Raw genomic sequence first — 22,087 nt, 5'->3', positions numbered from 1 at the left:
TGGCCCTAGAAATCGCCTTAATGGGACGGTTGTCAATCCCAAAAAATGAGTTCCTCACGTTGTCCGTCCCTTCCGTAAAGAATGGATGCAAGGAAACAACACATTGGTCAACGATATCTTTCTTCAACAATATCCAGTTTACAAGGGAGGCCAGCAGAGGACAACAAACTTGCACTCTTGGAGACGTTCATTACAATTCTGAACCGTCACAGCCATCAAACTATCATCAAAGTAGCCACGACGAAGCAATACTACAGTGAACTGCAACGCAATGCGGCATCTAGTTCAAAGAAGAACCGTCTTTGCGCATATTTCCATGGTAAGGGTCATCTAAGAAAATTCATTTGGAGATCTCTGGAAGCCGCGAGTTGGCCACTTCGACCGAATAACAGGAACACTGTGGAAGTGTCGTTCCACAAATCAAGGAAGGACTGCGGGGCTTCTAAAAACACGTTGTGACGGTGTTCCACAAAGCTGACAACACATTAGAGAAAGCACACTCGAAAGACTAATGATAGTAACAATCGCTCAGCTATAATATCCTTATGGTGGCTAGCTGCCATTTCACCCAATGAAGGCGCGAGGGCTGGGATACTGTCAGGTTGCCCAAGCCTAGACAGAAATAATCGAGATACTAGGGTTAGGTTCGAACTACGGACTTTCTAATCAACAAGTTCGCGCCTTAACCACTGAGGCATGTCGAGCTCAGAAGCACACTCAAAACGGAAAGAAAAAACTGATTATGCGTAAACTTCAATGCAACGGCTGTGGGATATTCTATGTGGAAGGAGGCGATTTATCGAAACTGAGCAATACGAGCTTGCTTGTAAAAGACTGAAGGTGAAACCAACCAATGGGATTGAAGGAAATCAGGGACTGTTTAATGGGAGGTAGTATAGCAATCCAAACAAGAAACAAATAGAGGAACATCGGGGAGCAGAGTTAGGGAACAAGCCTCAACAAACTTCCAACATTCCATCAATGGGGAGGAACGGGGAGGGTGAACGGATTTCAAGAATGCGCCAGAAACGGTTGATGAACAAAACGAGACAACCAGTCACATCACATCACAATGAACCAGAAACAGCAAAACAATAATCTAAAACTAAGAAAAGTGTTCAGTATGGAGATTATACCGTTCGGGGAATCAGTCAAACGTGAGAAAAGTGCGGCGGACTGCTAAGTAGTTCATTAGGCTTAATGCGTGATTGTGAGCAAGGAAGAAGGATACATGCACGAACGGTGAAAAGCCAATATCTCCTTGAATGATGCGGATGAAACGCAAAGCTGCTGCCGAGCTCAGCAAACAGGCTAACAACCAACGAACGCATATTATCTAGCAATAGTAAATAACAGTATTTCTGTTGAACCCGTTCAGCTGTAACACCCTTCCGGTGCCTAGCTGCCATGCCACCCGAAGGAAGCACGAGGGATGGGATACTGCCAGGTTGCCCAAGCCTGGACAAGGGAAGTCGAGAGGCAGAGGTCGGGTTCGAACCACGGACCTTCCGGTCAATAGATTCGCGCTCTAACCACTTGGGCCATCTCGCCCCCTATTTCTGTTGAAGCTGCTTTCGTTTAAATGGTCCATCTTCTGACCCGATACAGATATTCTAGTTAGTCTGCATCACAGCGGACACCAGACTTGGCAGTATCCCACCCGAAGTACAACCATACGTTGTAGACTTACAAATAATCCGGTACGAAACAAGGAAACCGCGCCATATATGGTCGAGATTCTTCATGAAAAAAACTTACTTTGATCCGTCCAATTTCACAGTCGAATAAGGGGGACGAATGCGCACAAATCCAGCACACTGAGCAAACGTCGTCGGTCCAATACCTTTGACCTAAAGAACAGATATGAAATAAGTTAACAGGTCCAGAGTGAGTTCGAAGAAGTTTGGGCGCTGTGGGTTGTTGATTCATGTTGAAGGTGCTGGCTAACGAGAGACTGGTCAACATACTGTCATATGAATAGCATGTGTACCCTACAGCTTACGCGTGCGTGAGCACGTTTCACAGCTGACCCTGGGACATGATCGTCATGTGACGCGCGGCCTGTTGTGCTTGAGTCGCCCTTGTATGAGAAATTAAATTGGATCGAATGGAAGAGACACTTCAAGACACTAAAGGAGTTGTTGACACGCGAAGGTGTCATGTGACCAACAAATGATTCAGCAGAGCACCTCTGCACATATAGGTCGAGATTTTGATTCAGTGTGCGCAGGCTATCAAACTTGACCTGATAGTCCTCACGTAATGCATCCGAATTTCGGGACTTGATGCGATGCCCATTCTGTTGATCGAAGCTTACTGAATCCCCTGACTGGTTCGTTCACCGGCTCACTACCTGCCTTCACCTTTTCGCGGATCAGTATTTTCGTAAGAGCAATTTCGATTCTGATGAAGGGAACTTCTTCCGATTTCGCACCTCTATGGATTTCCATGAAGTTGTTGGCATTTATGGACAGAAGACTAGCTACTTCGCTAGGATATCAGTAGCTCTGTGCGTGTTGTTCTTTCAAGCTCGACTGCCGAACTTATTCGCCGCTGGAGAGCATCAGGATGGCTATGATGCTTCTGCCGCCTGGACTTACTGTTGACAATCCCTAGAGCGTAAACGGCTTGGTTTCTGGGAGAGTCCATTTTCCGCCGCGTCCAGAGAATGCCTTGTCCCCATTGGCTCTCGGACTAGGGCAAAAACTATTGCCTCCTACGCTCGAGTCTGCCCAGACAAGTCAGTCGACTGAGGCGGGGGCCACCGCGCGTGATGTCGTGCCTCTACCTACGGATGAATGTGAAGTTGGCCCAACGCCTACTGTCGAACTTCCTGCGACATCGATTGAGCCCAAGGGCGACATATCAGATGAGCAGCTGCCACAGCTACAACGACTCGCTCTAAGCTTTTTGATATGGAACAGGGTAAATTCATGATTGCAGATTGCCCCAAGCCCGATCAGCTTACTCAGCACTTATCGACTTACTTCAAGATCACGCCTCTCACCTTTCTACCTATTGGGCTAATCTTTTGCTACGAAAACCGCAGCTGATAGAACCGTGGAGCCTCAGGGTTCCAATCCACTCGACTGCACCTCTTTCTTTTGCCATTTTCTGCGCTGGCGTGCTACACACACTCAACACACCGGCACAGCGCGCCTCAACTGCACGCCGCGTCAGCCCTTGAAGAGAGCGTCATCAAACACTAGGCCGTGGCGATAATGATAAACTGGTAAAAAACGATAGCAATGAACTAAGGGCTTTCCAGCTATCACTGAAATCACTTACAAGTATTCTGACCAACAGGTTCACACTTGGGTAAGAGGACAAAATGAAACTTAAGTTCACCACATACACTCATCCGCATACTCGTTCGGTTTTCACGAGACTCATCTAAATCCCGTCTGAATTGCTCGTTTATAGAGATACTGAGCAACTGAATGTGCCGCACCAGGCCGCCTCATGTTTCAGTTGGTACGATACTCGAGATATCGAGATACATGTATAGACGTAATACACTACTCATAAAGTTGCTGAAAACCCTTCGACAGGCCATGATTGGTTTAGTGCTTCATAGTACCAGCGAAATAGCTATCGCAAAAGCCTCCCGTGGATTCAATCACGGACTAAATAAGTTTAGCTTGCTTACACCAAATCTGACAAGGACATCGTTAGCACTAACTGTAACGGGTATGTGAGACCCAACAAGGAAGGAAGAAAGACCTGACGTATCGGTTAAGTGAAAAAACCAGCACATTTGGGAAAAGATCTACTTCAGAAACCTGATTAAGTAAGTTAAAGTTACTGCAATCCATTTTGAATTAATCTTGTTTTCGTGCAATTACTCTGGTTAGTCTAGCTTTGGTGTGGACTAAGTGGAGCAACTGTGTCAGGACAGAAGGCGGACAATTTGAATTGCTTTTGATTAGTACACTAAGGCGTTTTTAGTGGGCATTATTCTCTTAGAAAAGATAACCTCCACAGAATGCAAATTCCTGATAGGTCTCCTTAGAAAGTATCTCCTGAGAACGACACTATCGTCCAATAGACTCAGTGGTCCCTATCCCCTTCAAACTGAACACATTATTATCACACATCCGTGAACGACTGAAGTTTGGAGATGAAAGAAGCTCCAGGAAGGACCAAACCGTAAAAAACGGGTCTGAATAGGTCTACAACAAGGATGTTAACGTGTTCGTCCCCGAAATTCCGACAAACCGATTGACCAACATAGCACACAGCTGTTTTCTAGTTTAGTCACCCTCATGAACAGCATTCACCAATTGTCTACACGTTTTGAAAAAAAATAAAGATCAAGAACCTTTGAGCCCCAATTGTATTCAACAATTCACGCATTCTCAATCCGATTTTAGGGTTTTGGACATTCATCGCAAGACTAGGAGCTTTTTTATGTCTTCCTAAGCAAGCAGCATGTTTGAAACTGCGAAAACATCTGTTTCTGAAAGTGGACGGTTTGGCAGTCACAAAATGGATGAAAGCCTTGATACATTGTAGAGTATACATTTAATGAAAACATATCGACAGTACAGCAGCGGTTTCACTTCACAAACAAAACAATATTTACCTTAAGTAACTCATTTCGGGTTCGGAAAGCTCCAACCTGAGATCGATATTCGGCTATTGCCTTGGCCTTTGCCTCCGACAATCCAGATATTCGTGAAAGGATGTGCAACGGAGCAGCGTTCAAATCCACACCAACAAAACTGATACACTCTTCCATCAGTGCATTGACTGCGCTAACTAGACGTTTCTCCGGCAGGTCGTGTTGATACATCCCTACGCCGAGGTGTTTCGGTTCCACCTTGACCAGTTCTGAGAGCGGATCTTGCAATCGACGAGCTATTGATACGGCACCACGCAGACTAACATCCAAATGGGGTAGTTCAGAGGTGGCCAGTTCTGAGGCACTGTACCAAGAAGCGCCCGCCTCACTGACGACTGCGAAACGGACTGAGAGGGGACGAAAGTGTCCCATGGTAATGAGCTCGGCAAGCCACCTACCAGTCTGACGACTTCCCTGACCATTTCCGAGGGCGATTGTTTGGATGCTGACGAAAGAAGTGATAAAAACACTGCCCCAATAAAGGCATTTGAGTGATAGGAAACGTGAATACAAAACTGAATGGTAAATCACCATAGCTGGCACGAATTCTGGAGAAGATACTCGGCAAAATCGATGACACTGGTTGATTTAACAGCACCTGAAGTGACTGATGACAGTTGTGATTAAAATTCGTTTGCAGATAAATTAGGTGTGAACCGGAGATGAGACCTGTTTGTGAGTATATAGTACCAACTGAAACATGGAGCGGCTTTTGTGCACCGCAAACAGTTGAAAAATATCATAAACGAGAGATTCAGCTGAGAACTAGCTGGGTCTGTCGTTGACGCAGAAGTTGAAAGTGGTTGTATTTCGCTATATGCAACCGAAATGTTCTAAAAAAACTGGAGTTTCGCTTGATTCGCAGATGAGTCAACTTCGGTTAATGAGCAACTTCAGTACGTGCTGCCCGAACCAATTGTAGTCTTCAGGGACAAGCAGTGGCGGTACTGCCCAAGCTTACTAGGATATTGGTTCGGTGAGTTGACAACAAAGACGCTCACAATGCCCAGAGAGGTATGACATATTCTAAAGTCGACGCTCCTGCTGCCACAGTCCGAATATGCTTAGGCAGGAAGAGATTCCGCCAGTGCGACTCTTAAACACTACACATCTCGCTTGAGTCCTGAAGGACTTGCGCTCTGACAACGTCTCAAAAACTAGACAAAATATGTTATGAAGGCCGAGCAACATACCAACGCGACGATTGATGAGATGGGCAACATCGTGATTATGGATGGTAGCGTTATTGAACACCGGTCTTTTACTGCCATATAAATAGGCCGAGTTATTTGAAAGTTCTTCTTTGTAAATCGAATCGTTCAGCTGTAGCACCCTTTCGGTGCCAAGTTTCCATTCCACCTGAAGGAAGCACGAGGGCTAGGAAACTGCCCATTTGTCCAAGTCTAGACAGGAGAAGTCGAGAAGTAGGGGTCGGGTTCGAACCACAAACCTTCTGGTCAGTAAATCCGCACTCTGATCGTTGATCTCGTCCTTATTTGAAGGGGAGAACTTCAGAAATGAAAATAAGGGGCACTGAAGTTGCATGAAAATTGAGCTTCCTTGTAAAGTTCTCATCCACGGATTGATGAGCCATACTCCAGCTGCAACGGTTTTTCAGAGGCGTAACTTATTGGATTGCAGAGGGCTGAAATAGTGGCGACAGGTCCATACGACCTAAAGCTTCGTATTCGACGTGGTGGTCGGGCTTGAGTGCTGCAATGATATCGCGGGCTACACTGGCTGGAACTTCGTTCCACAAAGTGCAACCACGCCAGGAAGGCCAAAGGGGAGCAATCAGATCAAGAGCAACGAGACCCCGTACTGTGAGTAATCGTTTGGTTGTTGGTCTTTTTGCCAAGCTTGGTAGTTGGATTGCAAACGTTTCACCACCAATTGAGGTGACATCGTCAATGCACTGCACTGACGTTTGCAATCCAACTGCCAAGCTCGGCGAACAGACTAACAACGAAGCAGCGCACCCGAGCTATCTACATTCCACAACATTGCCAATACGAGTAATCGCGCTACGATGTGGCCTCGGGGTAAAGTCGTACTGTTCTCTGCGACCGGAGTGTGAAGGCAGTAAGGTATTCTCCCCAGGCGACCAGCATGTTCATATTTATGGAAACAGCGATACTGCCTTCCCCCGAGGAAGGACGGGTTGGCCCCAAAAACCGCACACTCCGATCGCCCAACGGTTGACCGTAACCACCGGCGCAGTATACAATACAGTCGAAATCTTCAAGACCAAAGTGCCCGGTGCTGCTCAAAAGGCACCTGTTTTGTGCAACCGCATCAGGGTTGAGACAGCAATCCCCTAACCCCTGCGCCCTCGGGTTAGACCAACCTGCCGTAGCCGAGCAGGTCAAACTATTGAGTCATCAGCTCAGGGAAAGGCATCCACAAAAAACCCTACATCCTCCCACTGTCTTGTGGGTCAGAATTTTGAGTCACACGCAAAAGGTGGGGTACCTCAACTTAACCCCTTTGCTCGACTCGGGTAACCGAGAGGTATCATTTGCCCGCGCAGTTCGGTATCGACCAATATCTCTCCCCAACCCCGCCCCACCACACAAGCAAACGTCACCGGGTCCTTTGACTGTCAGTTGCCTGACCGAACGGCCTTATGCTCCTAGCTGCTTATTAACAGTAAACAAAATAACACCTTTCTAAATCCACGAGATCCTTTCTATATAGGAGCTTTTAACGTCCGTACTCTATGTCAAATTGGCAAACAGGCAATGATTGCTGAAACTTTGTACTCCCTTAAAATCGATGTATGCTGTGTATGCGAAACACGCATACAAGACCCGAGCTAGGTTTTGCATCTCAGAACGCCAAGTATGAACTCAGCTCTTTCACACTTCTCCCTCCGTGTGTCCGGTGACCCAGAAGCGATGACTCGTGGAATATATGGCGTGGGAGTTGCACTCCGCCCCAGAGCTGCACGCGCTTTGCTAGATTGGATCCCAGTGAACAGTCGTCTGTGCGCCACATGGTTATCTAGCTCCATCAACCTCAACGCCTCAGCATAAAAAGCGGTGCCTGTTTGTCGTGTCGGCTTATGCCCCAACGGACTGAATGCCAAAGCCCGGATGAATCTGAAGTATGATACTGCCATGGTACAAGAAAATGGTACCGGAAGTGCGATTCAGAGGCATACTGTTCATCATAGTGACAAGAAGCCATTCGCAGTATGCTGGAAAAGATGATGCATGGCACTTTGTCAACTTCTGCTCGTTCAGAAGATACAGTCGTAGCAGATGTTCCCGCACTGGACGCAAGGAGGATCGGTGTCACGACAAGCAAAGGCAACCACCCAAGACGCATTTTCGAACCAGAATTTCTAATTCCAAGTTTCCAAAGATCCGCGTCGCTCTATCCACTCACCAAGACCCAAAAGCCAACAAGGGAATATATGTATCAATGCATATTAACGGCACGTCCCTAGCTGGATACGGCATCAAACATCAACATCATCTCAAAACGAACTTAATAAATTCTTGGCAGCCCGGCATTGACCAAAACCAAACAAGTTGCAGGCAGTGCATCCGGCGGTTTACTGAAACTCTCTGATGAGATCAGCTGTTCCATTACTTTCGATGATATCACTGTATGTGGCATCTGTCATGTGTCCGACCGCCCTGGCTTGGATTTGTTAGGATCAGATTGGATTGACAAGCTTGACTTTTCGGACATGCCACTCAGTGACATCTGTCACAAAACACAGGAGACGAAACCGATTCGTCTTGGGAGAGGCGCTCGAGCATACTTTCTGACGATCTGAGTAAGAGGCACTCGAGCATACTTTCTGACGATCTGAGTGAGACTGTACACTAAATCCATGCCGTACTCCCCTCAATCAAATAGACATGCTGAGAGATCTTTGGAAACCTTTAAGCGAGCTCCGTTGAAATCTCGAGCGAAAGGACCGACGGACGATGTAATTGCTGCTTTCCTAACCAAATACCGGACGACACCATAGGCAAATACGCCAAATGGGAAGTCTCCAGCTGTTTGGGAGGAAAACGAAGACATTGCTTGATGCACTGCGGCTCGGAAAAACCCCAGCGACCGGACAGGAAAATCAGTCAGAAAAATTCAACAATAAACATCGCACTGGACGTATATTTAGCGGGAAAGACTCCGTTCTTGTCAGAGACTACTCAACGAACCGTTCGGGAGTGATATTGCCGCGAAGAGGAAACGTCGTCTATGAAGTACCCGTTGGCCGTATGGTGTGGATTCGGCATTTCAGTTAAAGTCGGAACTGCGTTCGGCCCCATGTAAACGAAAGAAAAACTAATCCTTCGTTAGATATTCTCCTTGAAACATTGGAGATGCAACCGAAGAACGCGTTCATGGGATTGAACATTGACATCAACCCATCTCCGTTGAAGAGAAGAACGGGGCGACGAAGAATTCCAGTAAAACGATTGCAGGTAAATCCCAGATCCAGAACATACGATATATCACCAAAAGGGGGAGATATCAGGAGGCACCCAGAGATGAAATACACACGTGCGTCCCTAAGGTCACCGTCGGTACCACATGTTCCGGATAGCAGGTGCATTGGCAGAGCTTACCAAACACGGCTTAGCAACATGCGACCAGCGGTGTGGGTGTGAAGTTGTTCACGGCAGGAACGTCACCACTGGTTGGACACAGCGAACAAGCAAATGACCCTATTTGGTCATTTGGCCATCCTATATATTTACACAGAAGCTCTATATGTCTGTCATGACAGTGCGGCCGTATTTCGAGTTCTCTGTTTTCTCCTTATCCCGTTTCTGGCAGGCTCAGTTCAAGCGTAACCAATACACGGCCACCAACGATACAAAAGAAACACTGCACTCTCTCGCTGTCTAATGATCCTTCTTGTAACTATTACATCCCTATTCGTGGCTATGAGCGGTAATCGTACTCTCCATTCATACAGTGACCATCCGCTTTGCTCTGAGTATAACCTAACAAAGTAAACCACCTTACATGTCACACAAGGTCGGGTTAAAATAAGGCCGAAGAAGGGGAATTCACCTGATGCGGGAACAATTTCACTCAAAGCAAATGTTCAGTAAAGACCCAGAAAACAAACCTCCCAAAAAATGCGCTTACTTGCGAGATATCATCTTAACAGAAGCCCCTTGTTGCTGTACGCCAACTGAGTATATATGGTACTCACTTATTCCTCTGCATGGTTGCAGTCAGGTTCGCCAGACCGTTATCTGCCTGTCTATGTGTCCATCGAGCACCACGCTGTCCTGCCGGGTCTATAGTTGTTGGTGGCCAGACTATTCCGGTGCTGATCACATCCCCGTGCGGATCGCATGCAGCCCATTTACAACCATGTCGCCAACCTGGGTCTAAACCAACCACCGGTAGGCGATCTCCAGGGGCCGCAGAAGAGGAGGAGATCACGCCATCACCAGGATCACCGCCGTGTGATACACCACCGACCGGGGTGGTTGGAGCACGCAGAGGTGCTGTCATGAGTCGGCGGCGCAGATTCTCCGAGAACACATCTAGGGAAGTGTCCTGTGCCTGGGCCGTCAACTTGGAGCTGGAAGATGTGATAAACAAAACTATGTTGAGCCATAATAAGCCACAACTAAAATGTATTGTCGACGTCACCAACAGGGTCTTATTTGAACACGCCAGCAAGTATCAAGCCACCAAACAACAGCAAACATCCCTCTGGTCACACATGCATGCGACTCTGCCTCGCTTGGCCGGTGAACTTTGCGCAACGGTCATTGACAAGGAAATCAGTAGTGTCTTTGTAAATGTTATTTTGTGGTGGTTCTACTCAAATCGGTTAGTGAGCGGATCCCTTCCAATTCCATTGTTTTGACTGGCCCACGCCTGTGTGGGGAACCACTGGACTCGAGTTTCGATCGCATTGGAGCTCATAAGCAGCAGATGTTACCGGAGTATGCCGGGAGTTGGATCCTGAACCACTCACGAGTGTATTGCCTAAAGATGGAGGGAGTTCTTTGCATTAAGCCTACATTAAATCCATTTTCTTTAAACTCCTTACTGGGATTTTCTTCTCTCATGGTTGTGTGAGAGCCGGTGTGTGTTACCAGTATATTGCTATCAATGATAATGACAAGTGTGATGAGGGTGCTCGAACTAGTCCAACAGCGCTGGTCGAACGCGCCTGAACTATCACATCTTAACAAGCGAAAGCGCTCAGAAATTGAACATAATGACAATGTGATGAGGGTGCTCGAACTAGTCCAACAGCGCCGTTCGAACGCGCCTGAACTATCACATCTTAACAAGCGAAAGCGCTCAGAAATTGAACGGGATGATCGATTTTCCAAGCGCCTCGGACGAAATCCCCGGTTGCGTCGATCAGTCGACTCGCCTGTCAGGAGTTCCCAGTCAATGAAGCTTGAAAATTGCTTCACGGTTTTCGACTAGTATTCGATAGTTGACAGGATTTACGGAATAAGTGTCCATTTAGCATCCGTTGGAACTATCTTCATACTCTTGTCCATATGGGATTGTCTAGCAGGGTAGTTCAAGTTAGTTCAGTTTAGTTCATTCCAAAGCATTTCAAATGGCAGTGTGAGAAACGGTTGCCCTCAATTAATGCAGACATTCAGGGAGGGGTAATTTCCAAGTTGATCACCCTGTTCATCTGTTTCAGTGATTAGTGTAGACAGTGTACAAGTTCCCACTCTCGGTCAACTAGAAAATCATTTGCCACCGCTAACGATCAGTTCAATAATATCTTTGCCATTTCATGTATCCGTAGATCAATGAGCGTCTTCGTTGGGCGATTAAAAACGACAAACTGTGTAGCAGTCTTCAGATAAAACAGTTAATATCTGATTCACTCGGTATCGATCCATCGAGTATTAATAATGGTGTGATATGCATGCGTTATGAGGACATAAATCGAAATCGTGTCCCGCCTGACCCTCTTATAACTCGGAGTAGCTCAGTCGGAATTTCGAACACTTCAGTTACGTGCAACACTACAAGTATACAAAAGTGACTCATAAAGTGTCACTGAGTACAACAATAAGTATAATTAGTGCCGGTTTAGGAGAGAGAGCCGAAAGTTCCATGGAAAAGCGATCGGTTTTTTCGCGCGCTATATGGAGTGTGATGAGACCTGTATATCAGCTTATTCAACCGCACGTTCATGTAGTGCATATACCGCGTCGTTAACCATTTTTGCGACAATGAGGGTGTGACCAGGTGGATTCTACTTCACGTTAGTCAAACGTCGTATTGTGAACATGACAGAGCATCGACAGGGTTTGTTCCACAATGAAACACGGGGTTGACAGTAGCACCCACAGCAACACCAAAATGAGTACAATGGGGCTTCACTGTCGTCTAATCATGTCAATCTACTTGAATAAAGCCTTATAATGGAAAGAAGAAAGAACGAGGGGCAGAAAGGGACACCTAAGGCTAGCCTGTAACAAAAGTCCGAGGTGCCCACACCTCCAACACTCAGTCAGACAATCTGGATGGAAACTGACAGCATGAAGGCCACCGATAGCGATAGGTCGCCGTTGCAAATGGTCTGTCCAGTACACACCAGCGTCCAAGGAAGCCGAAGCAAGCCTTGCAGAGATTGTCCGTAAAAAAGTTTGAATTTTCATTAGAAAAGGATTAGAACCAGGGTTTTGATGCACTATAGCGACCATTTCGTTAAAACATCGTTCGCTCTTCCGTTAATCAAGCATAGGCCCAAAGACAGGTAAAGCAATAGTTCTACCCGTGACCTTGATCTAATTCCTCTCACCGCACGATAAGAAAAGGACCGAATGCTACTCATCAGAAACAATACGAGACAGCACATGATCGTGAGCTCATAATCGAGCATAACTCGCATCATTTGTTTAACTTGCGCTCAAACGATTGAATCAAATGGAAGTTTGAAGCCAACTTATGGCCTGCCCAACGCTGTCTAAGGTTTGAAAACATAAAGAAAGTGAGGCAAAACTCAAACCAACCTGGGTGAGGAGTGTCCCAGGGCGGACTACAAGATATTCTTGAACAAATCACAAGCCTACAAACTGAAGCATGTTAGCGGTATTGAAGATCCGAAATCCTTTTCGAGAGTGTTAGTGTGACCGGTAATCGTGGACTTTTTTATTTACAGCTCGCCTTGTAACTGACTCCTAGACTCAGCAATGCCTCAACGTAACAAGAATGCTGGGTGTTCCCGAATGATGTTTCGGATAGGTAGGTAATGTACGTGGGCTTATCTTCAAACTCCTGTTCACAAAACGAATACTGTGCCGAATACTTGAATACGTACCGTATACCTCGAATCAGATGTGGCTCGATTAGCCGCTTCCACGCATCGGAGAAGGCTGAATGTACCAAATCCATGTTACCCTGATGGATAGAGCGAAAATACTTTCTGACCATGAACTCCCGAGATTGAATCTGAACGACAGGTGGCAGCACGATTCGAACGGTTATGACACCCCGATCGGCTGCACGATTGATCGCTAAAATCTGTAGACGGCATGTGCGAAAAGTAAAACTGTTAGCAGAAAGTACTGGTAAGTGTGACGAGACATGGTAAGCCATCGAAAAAAGTTTCCAAAGGCAACCATGTCACTCTTCACTGGTCCAAAACGACTACAGAATTCAGGACATAGGGTACAATTCAGGAAATGACCTTTCGGTACCTGATGCACGGGGCCACAAAACTGGGGAGTTACTACTGGTCGGGTATTGCTTCACTTAAGTGAATGGCATTCACTTGGTTGCACAGAATATTATGCTGAGGAAGAAATTCTGACATCATATCGATAAACACAATGTCATTCTATTCGAAGGTGGTTTGGCAGACTTCACCGTAGGGCACCTTTTGCCTGCTAACAGTTTACGGCAATCAGTTCATAACACAAAAGTCAATCAGCCAAGCCATTTACCCCCGTGCCTTCTATCTACCTAGATGAGAATTTTCGGACGGGGTACACTAAACGAAATAAAAGATGGTCAGTTACAAAAACAATAGCAATCGATCCCCGTAACCATTATTAAAACAATGCCTGAGTGGTACGTCGACGTTTCCGGCTGTCGCGTAAATATTCTCAACAAATTCCTTTACAAACAGCTTGTGGTTTGGGAACGAAAAGACGTCTCTGGGGCGGAGTCGAACAGCCGACTTCCTGTGATTGAACACGAATGAAAAAGTATAGACTAGAAGCCGAACTGAAGAACAAACACTGCAGTGATCTTTGGATCCGTATACACAGCTAATAATTTACGTTACGTTAGCTCTACGAATCTGATTTGAAACCTTCAGCTGTTGTCTGATCATAACAACAGTTGTATATCCCTCGAGGTGGGGGGCGAGATGCCTCAGTGGTAAGAGCGCGGATGTACTGACCGGAAGGTCCGTGGTTCGGACCCGACTTCTTCATCTCGACTTCTCCTGTCTAGGCTTGGGCAACCTGGCAGTATCCCAGCCCTCGTGCTCTCTTCAAGTAGCATGGCAGCTATGCACCGAGTGTTGCAGCTGAACGATCGATCACTTATTGTCCTTGTCCGTCATCCACATAAGTTATGAAATACACAGATATCCAGTGGCTGAGTTAACATAAGGCTGTCGATCGGTCCACAGTTTTGTTCACTCAAAGTTCACGCTTCCTTCACACAAAACGACAAACCTATAAAATCCGGAACACAGAGGACACTCTACGAATGCCTAATTCTACCAACGCGGAGTGTATCAAGAATTTCCAGCCGTGAAACCTTTCCGGTGCATAACTGCCATATATTTGGGATAAGCATGCGGGTTGACATGCTATCAGACTGCCAAAGTGTCGAAGACAGCTGATGGAAAGCCACGATTGGGTTCGAACCACGGACCTTCCGGCTATCACCGCTGAGCTGTCTCGAGCCTGATCAAGCATATACAGAATGCGATTGAGGCGTTTCACCATAAAAGGACTTTAATTGTTCTTCCACCTTCAGGAATATACGCAGACTCTATAACAAGGAATTAGTGAAACCCACCAAGTTATTTAGTTAAACTAAACGAGAAGTTGAGCACATCAGTGTCCATCGGCTAGGGAAGCGATTCCACCTCCAGGAATATACGCAGACTCTATAACAGGGAATTAGTGAAACCCACCAAATTATTTAGTTAGACTAAACGAGAAGTTGGGCACATCAGTGTCCATCGGCTAGGGAAGCGGTTTTAATGATTTGAAGAACCCTGAGGGGCTCTCAAGATAGAACAAGATGAGCAAAACTCTCGTTTCAAATCCAGATTTCATCCTGCAAAGGGAAAGAATGATAATCGCAGGGGGACATCAGGATTAGCAAAAAATTCGATAGGAACCAAAAATCTCTCGATTAATGTGGGGATAAGTGTGATAAACTCGCATTCGGTGTTAGACTCAGGGTTGAGCTCAACTAGCTAAGTCCGCCACCATTAGCTACTCTCTTCATCTGGCGCCATATCGTAGAGGTCTAAGGGAACATGAACCGCATTGAGTTTGAACAGCCTAGTGAAGCAACAGGTGGGCACTGTACATGTAAAGCACAGATAGGGGCTGTTCTCACCAGACCGATTCTTTCGAGACAAACCACGGAGCTTTAATAGCTAGAGAGAAACTTGTCAATGTCAACTGCCTTTAGGTGGGTTATCAGCAACGACGCAGTGACACGAATTTTAAGAGTTTCGTTCTCCAACGATTTAAAAATCAATCGTCAGCCTCTATATCGGAACAAGCTAACCTTTGAGTCAACAAGGAGAGGCGTACAACTACGCAGGAAATGCTCCGGGTTCGTTACTTACCTGGTGGGCGTGCAATTTGGTCGTAATTCGGGAAAACTGCAGATAGTTCTTAAACGTCACGAGATCATCCTTTGTGAAATTTTGCCGCTGCGTCGCGTTCGAGTTTTCTTCCGTGTCCATCGTCGAGTCATCACTGTCCACGTCCATTAGTTCCAGATTCCCAGCCTTGTTCTTGTTTTTCTTGCCTCCTTGTTTTGCTCGACATTGTTTCCGAGTAGTGTACATTGTAGGAGGATGACGAATACATCTACATGGTGGAGAAATTGAGCACCATTCAGTGGTGGACAACGAAAGTAGGATTTCGAAAGACACCAAGAACTACGAACTTATTGGTGGTCATATTTTAAAGGGTGAAGTATTTGAGAGCCCACAAAGTGAAACGGTCTTCCAAAGGCCAAAGTAAACACGAAGTGCGCAAAGAAAAACCGCAAACGAAGGAGATGAGTAATCCGACATTATTTGTCGTTCAGTATAAGATCCTTTCGGTGTATAGGTGCTATGCCAGGAGCAGGAGGGATGGGATACGGCCAGAATGTCTGGACAAGAGCAGTCAAGATGCCAGGGTGGAATTCGAATCAGCGACATACCGTTCAGCAAGTTCCTCTCCTATCCAACGAGTTTCCTAGAGCTTAGGTGAATGATGAAGCGAAGGCGGTCACTTACTTTACCGCAGCGTTTCCATTCAACAATAACACCACCTCATAGGCGCAATTTACGTGAGTAGATTTGGTGTGTAAAGGATGTGGGAAACTTGACCACATCCACATAGAGGCATAAGCTATACTCTCCGGAAGAAATTGTTCAGAATGAAGGTATTCCAGTCAGAGATTGTTCGTCTGCTGCAGGCCATCTTGAGCTATATAAGTGTGAGTTGCAAAATAATGTGATAGAATGAAGACTACCATCCCACAGGAAAGACACCTTGGGAGAACATTTTTTTACATTCTCGTACAGGTAAGCAAAACTATACATGCAGCTGCAAACCCGTATTGGGGACACCACTGCTGACCGTTAGGACAACCGCAATTCTTGGATCCGGTCCCAACCCATCAGCACCGTATAAATGTACAATACACAATACAAATACAGAACCGTCCACCCACTCAACCCTGCACTGACGATGTCACCTCGACTGGTGATGAAACGTTTGCAATCCAACTGCCAAGCTCGGCGAGCAGACCAACAACCAAACAGCGCACCCGAGCTACCTACATTCCACAACATTGCTAAATGTACAATTGCTCAATCCGACTCATAATGTGCATATGCAACTATTTTTGTCTTGACTCTATACTCATCGGAGAATTCCCTATAGAAAGTTCTCTGATCATTCTCAGCAGCGTCCATCCTGAGCACTTGCTGAATTATCTGCTAGGGGATGTTGCGCAGTTAGGTATGAACAAAAACCCACAGGGGTTGTCATTGCAAAACAACTTTCTACTGCTTGGTCATAATTCTAGATACTACCTATAGTAATGCATAAATTTTCACAACTTGCCGCTGGATAACCTAATGAGTTTTTTTTCGGAAGTAGCAGACTCCGCAAATCTTTCGCAATATCAACCAACATTGACGCACACTTATGACGGGAAAATACGGCGACGTCTGAAGTATTAGATGTACTGGGATTCTAGGCAGCCTTAATATTGGATGTGTGATTGAAGAACACCCCTAGGGGGATCAACCAGAACTACCGTTCGTACTACTGAGCACGAGAATGAGTGCAAGATCAATGAATGTTGCGCAACGCACGTGTTATCGTAGCAGGCAGAAATGCGATTTTCACGAAGAAGAACGTCGTACACATGACGGATCCCCCAAACCGGAAATGCAATGCGGGAGAGAACCTTATCTTCCTTTTACCGAAAATCATATTCCGAACCGAGCAGGCAGACACGACCCAAAATGTGCATATTACAGGAGCAAATTGATGAAAGTACTCTCCATACAGTAAATAGAAAGACCAATGCGGTGTGCAACTCGCCCATTCAGTGGACCGACAAACTGGAAGCTAAACGAACATATCCCCTTGATTTTGTCGTCGCAGTCAACGACGGAATTTTTGCGTTCACGCGACACTGATGGAATCCACAACTCCGTAGCAAAATGACCTTGCTGAGCTTGCCGAGTTGATTCCATTTCGCTCAGCTGATTGCTTGCAGTTTTCCTGGGACAGTAGTGGATCAAACGCGATAGTTTTCCACTTAACTGCGATCAAAAGCCGAGACCGACTTGGAGATTGAAAAACACTTCAAAGTTGTTTTTTGGGAAGTTTCTTACACGCTGAAGGGTATCCCATGGTGAAAAATTCTCCGTTTCGTAGAATCTCTTGAGATATGCATTGCATTTCAGCAGATTGGTGGGGACTACTGTACCTAATCAAGTAGCGAACCAGGACATGGGGAAATTTTCGAGAGAAACTGCCCATCAATAACGACAGTACATTACTGGGGCTCGACTGTCACACAATCACTGAAACAAACACAACTGAGCGTTATGTCGGAATACGGCACTATTAACGGGGTCGACCCAGCAACTTCCGCAGCTCCATGGAGATGTAAATCCAACACATAATTACACGCAAGTTCTAGTCAAACAGTTCGGTTAGGGAGTGAAAGAATAAACGTTCGTGGGATCGCTTTGCATACCACATCCTGCAGGAATTCCACTCATGTGCAAGGAGGACCACGTGTGCCCCAGCCAAGGGGCGAAAAACTCACCAAGTACTACCACGGGAATAGAGCACAGTCATCCTTGCGAAAAAAAACATGCGGGCGAAGAGGCTTTTGAGATTTATCCAGGGGTAATCCACATGGAGAACGGTGGGCCCTCTATGAGAGTGATGAATTACTGGGTATGTCTCCCACGCATCAATGATTACTATTGGTTCACAGTAATAAAGAAATGGCACGCGCGTGATGCACAAACTGAAACGAGATACATCAGACACAGAAGCTTACAACATCTCTGCATGCCGTACCAGTTCAAGATCCTTGGCAAATACGTCTGCAATCACGTGACAAACAGCTTCGTGTAGTGAAGAACCAAAAGCCTCTGAAGTAGACAGACAAAGAATACGTGGGATAACTGTTTGATTGTGACTTAGTTTGATCAGAGAGAACTTTAATTAAAAGACTACAAGCATTCACTTTCGTACATGAGAAAAGGTTACGGAAATGCTCCTTGTACACTAACGGCTGCAAAACTACTGACAGAATCCGATTAAAGTGCTATACGCATTAAAAGATCGTTTAACAATCATACGGAGGGACAAGTCAGTGGCAGGGTTGTGATGCCGATGGGAATATGAATCACGATGAGATAAGAAGGATGTGGTCGGATTCCGAAAAGATCAATACTGCGAGGTTTTTCACCCTCGTAGAGATTATCACTAGGGGATCTGCTGTCACAAAACGTAAGCGGTAAAGCATACGATGATCAGTGTAAAACTGGTGACCAATCTCTCAACGCCCACTGTTGAGCCTCAAAGAGTGACGTTCGAGGACGTTGAACTTTCCCACCACACTTTGAATGCCTACTTGATACTGGGTAAAATTTACACTTCGCAGTTCGACAACTACCAGATCCTGTGTATCAGAAACGACACGCTGAACTGAAAAATCAGATTATTCACGAGTAATGAAGAAAGTCTATCGAAGTCCGGTTAGACCTTGGATGTAAGACCACTCCTACCACATGACAAGTCCGGTTCCCACATGAAGCAAGATGAAGGGACTATAGGCATGTACAAGAACGGTCGTGGAAGTGGAAATGAACATCAAAGCTGATTAACCTGATAAACTTACTGATTGCTTCTGGAGGAGCTCTTCGAAACAGATCGACAGGATGTGAAGAGTTCAAAATTTCCATGGCCACTGGTTCCAAATTGACTGCTTTTGCCCGCGCAGACAGAGTACGAGGACCCTTTGGTTTAAGTGGCTCTGTCTGAAAAAGTTACGATTGCGCTGATGGATCCAAACGTACCAGAAGTTTCACTTCCTCAGTCGACTTGCACTGTTTCAACTGTCTGGACAAATCTTCCGTCAGCAGACCCTGTTTTGAAAAGTACTGAAAGGACTTGTCAATCTTTTCTATTAACATCCTGTGGGGAACAGTTATGGAAGTCAGTGGCGATACGATGGTGGCTCACTTGCAACTGTTTATCTTCTCCTTGAGTCGGTGCAGAGTAGCAGGTTCCATTCCGCCTGTGACCTCCTTCCGATATCGTGCGATGAAGGGAACCGTAAATCCTTCTTCAAACATCGATATGACCCGCGACGCCAACTTGCGGTCAATACGGACAGATCCGGCTACTTCATCAGTAAGGTCGATTGTATCAATTATTCGATCCTTGATGTCAGTCATGATCTGAAAAGGATGTAAAAAAATTTGAACCGCCTCAGCGATTAGAGGCCGCAATATCACCTCAGGAAAAATCGCAAGCAGAGCGAGCACAATGCAATCAAGGTCCAACACCAGCAACAGTGGAAACTTTAGTGTGAGTTAGTACCTAATTAACAGGTAAGCTGCATGTCGGGTAGATGGGACTTAGTTATAAACGGTAATGGCTGTTACATCTGTTGACCAGGTTTTTCGCAAATTATAGAAAGATTTTTGTACTTTCAATAAAGGATCCACAGCTATTCTAAGAAGCACTGTAAACTTGATGGGGAATCGCAAATAGGAAGAAACAGCTATATGACGTTCCTCGGCTTGTCAGCACAGGCCCACTGCATCTGTGACGCAAGCTTGGTTGACTAGGTAGTTGTCTGGAGCATATGTTCGTGACTCGGATACTGCTTGAAGGCTAATCTCAGTATACGTGAATAGTCTATTCAGACCGGTCTGAAGTGAAAACCACGAACATGTCCAACATAGATATGGATCTAGGCACACACAAAACTTTCATCAACATGAGAACCACAAAGCCAAGAACCTGAAAGCCAGGGCAGTTCTAATGGTAGTACCTAAATAATATTAGAGAGATAATTCTCATTGACCACTAGGCTTCATCATCTGAAGTCTAACCAGTCGAACTTAGCAGCAACCTCTTTAAGGTACTTAACGAGGAAGTCTACGGATGACTGCAGCTGCTCTGTGATAACCGTTCAGCTGTAACACCTTTTCGGTGCGTAGCTACCATGCCACTCGAAGAAAGCACAAGAGCTGAGATACTGCCAGGTCACTCAAGCCTAGACAAGTCTAGATCTAGAGGTCGAGTTCAAACCACGGACCTTTCGGTCAGTAAATTAGCGCTCTAACCACTGAGCCACCTCTCCCCCAGCTGCGCAAATTGCCGGCAACGCGATCAGCTAGTGTGAAAGGTGGTATGACTGTCATCACCTGAACACTACTTTCTTTACCACACGGAACTATACAGTCGGACCGTTAGGAGTGTCCGTTTATGTCGCGAAAAAAAGGCGAAGAAACTTCTTCATCATCGTCGTAAAGGCATTCGTGAGTACCATCAAGAACGGAAGTATCAACTGACGAACAGCACTTCCAAGGATAAATGCTAAAAACAACACACACCTTCCTTATTTGACAGAGGTTTCGTCAGGAATCACGACCACGGAGTACGGGTTTGAAATGTGAAAATAGAAGGTAAGAATCCCAGGAGAGCAAACGAGCAAACGTCTTACGAAGAAAAATCCGTCTCCGAAGTAGCTATAGAGTTGAAGTAATATTACCGTCTCCGACCAGCTGAGAGAAATCACAACCTAGCATTGCAGGAGTCGGGTAACCACCGAACTAGGGACGTTAAAACAACCAAGAACAGTGTTGGGCTGCTGGGTCGGACTGGAAATATTTACAGTTGAGGCCTAAAGGTAACTAAGAGGATGTTCGTTAAAGGCAATAGAGGTACCTCCCAACGGACTAGACTAAATTAAGCCGGTGAAGTTGGGAATCATGTGCGCATCTTTCGAGGGTAAAGAACTTTGGAACGGAAAGCAGTAGATAGAGGTACAAGCTCTGCTCCAAACACTGGAAACAATGAATAAGTAGTGATTCGGAAACGAGGTGGTTCGATTCACTAGGCTCAGAATACCGGCCGAATGGAGCTCCTCAACCGTCATCCAAGTTTTCAAAAAGGGTACAAGAACTTCATGTGAAAACCACCGTCGTATCAGCCGGGTATCCATCGAATTATTTTGCGCATATTCGTGAGAATTAAGATGGGTTTCACCCTGGTCGAGAATGCATCAACTATATCTTTACCTTGAGACGAATTATTGAACAGCGCCACTCCTTCAGACGTCCAACGTTAATCGTTTTTTTTATTTGAAAACTGCTTTTGATTCTGTCTGGAGATCAAAAGTCCCCCTTCCAAATTTATATCCCTTGTCAGGGTACTCCTGTGGGTGCATACGACAACACGGGAAGCTTTCGCCTGAGGACCCGACCTAAAGCTGCGGAGCAGCCAACCAAGAGCAGCGAGACCCCGTACTACGAGTAATCGTGCTACGAGGCGGTCTGGGGATAAAGTCGTACTGTCCTCTGCGAACGGAGTGTAAAGGCAGTAAGATATCCCCCCCAAGCGACCAACATGTCCCTATTAATGGAAACAGCGATGGTGCCTTCCCCCGAGGAAGGACGGGTTAGAAAAGGTCGGCCCCAAAAACCGCACACTCCGATCGCCCAACGGTTGACCGTGACCGCCGGCGCATTATCCA

At 46.0% G+C, this 22,087-nt stretch overlaps 1 protein-coding gene across 1 annotated transcript in view; it reads right to left on the bottom strand.

Annotated features, from left to right (window-relative positions):
* T265_12992 (hypothetical protein) overlaps window positions 1-19,781 on the bottom strand; it is a gene marked incomplete at both ends in the record, with an annotated part of 35,998 nt that extends 16,217 nt beyond the window's left edge. The window contains 9 exons of the mRNA XM_009166666.1: window positions 1,759-1,850; window positions 4,586-5,069; window positions 9,807-10,184; window positions 12,912-13,114; window positions 15,414-15,660; window positions 18,374-18,467; window positions 19,220-19,358; window positions 19,398-19,515; window positions 19,564-19,781. Coding sequence (XP_009164930.1) covers window positions 1,759-1,850; window positions 4,586-5,069; window positions 9,807-10,184; window positions 12,912-13,114; window positions 15,414-15,660; window positions 18,374-18,467; window positions 19,220-19,358; window positions 19,398-19,515; window positions 19,564-19,778 — 1,970 coding nt within the window. The remainder of the gene's footprint in view (window positions 1-1,758; window positions 1,851-4,585; window positions 5,070-9,806; window positions 10,185-12,911; window positions 13,115-15,413; window positions 15,661-18,373; window positions 18,468-19,219; window positions 19,359-19,397; window positions 19,516-19,563) is intronic.
* Between the last annotated feature and the right edge of the window lie 2,306 nt (window positions 19,782-22,087).

Source organism: Opisthorchis viverrini (genome assembly GCF_000715545.1).
Source record: "Opisthorchis viverrini unplaced genomic scaffold opera_v5_29, whole genome shotgun sequence".
Taxonomy (NCBI): Eukaryota; Metazoa; Platyhelminthes; class Trematoda; order Opisthorchiida; family Opisthorchiidae; genus Opisthorchis; species Opisthorchis viverrini.
The sequence above is the reverse complement of the archived record's forward strand: the minus strand, read 5'-3'. Positions and strand labels throughout refer to the sequence as shown.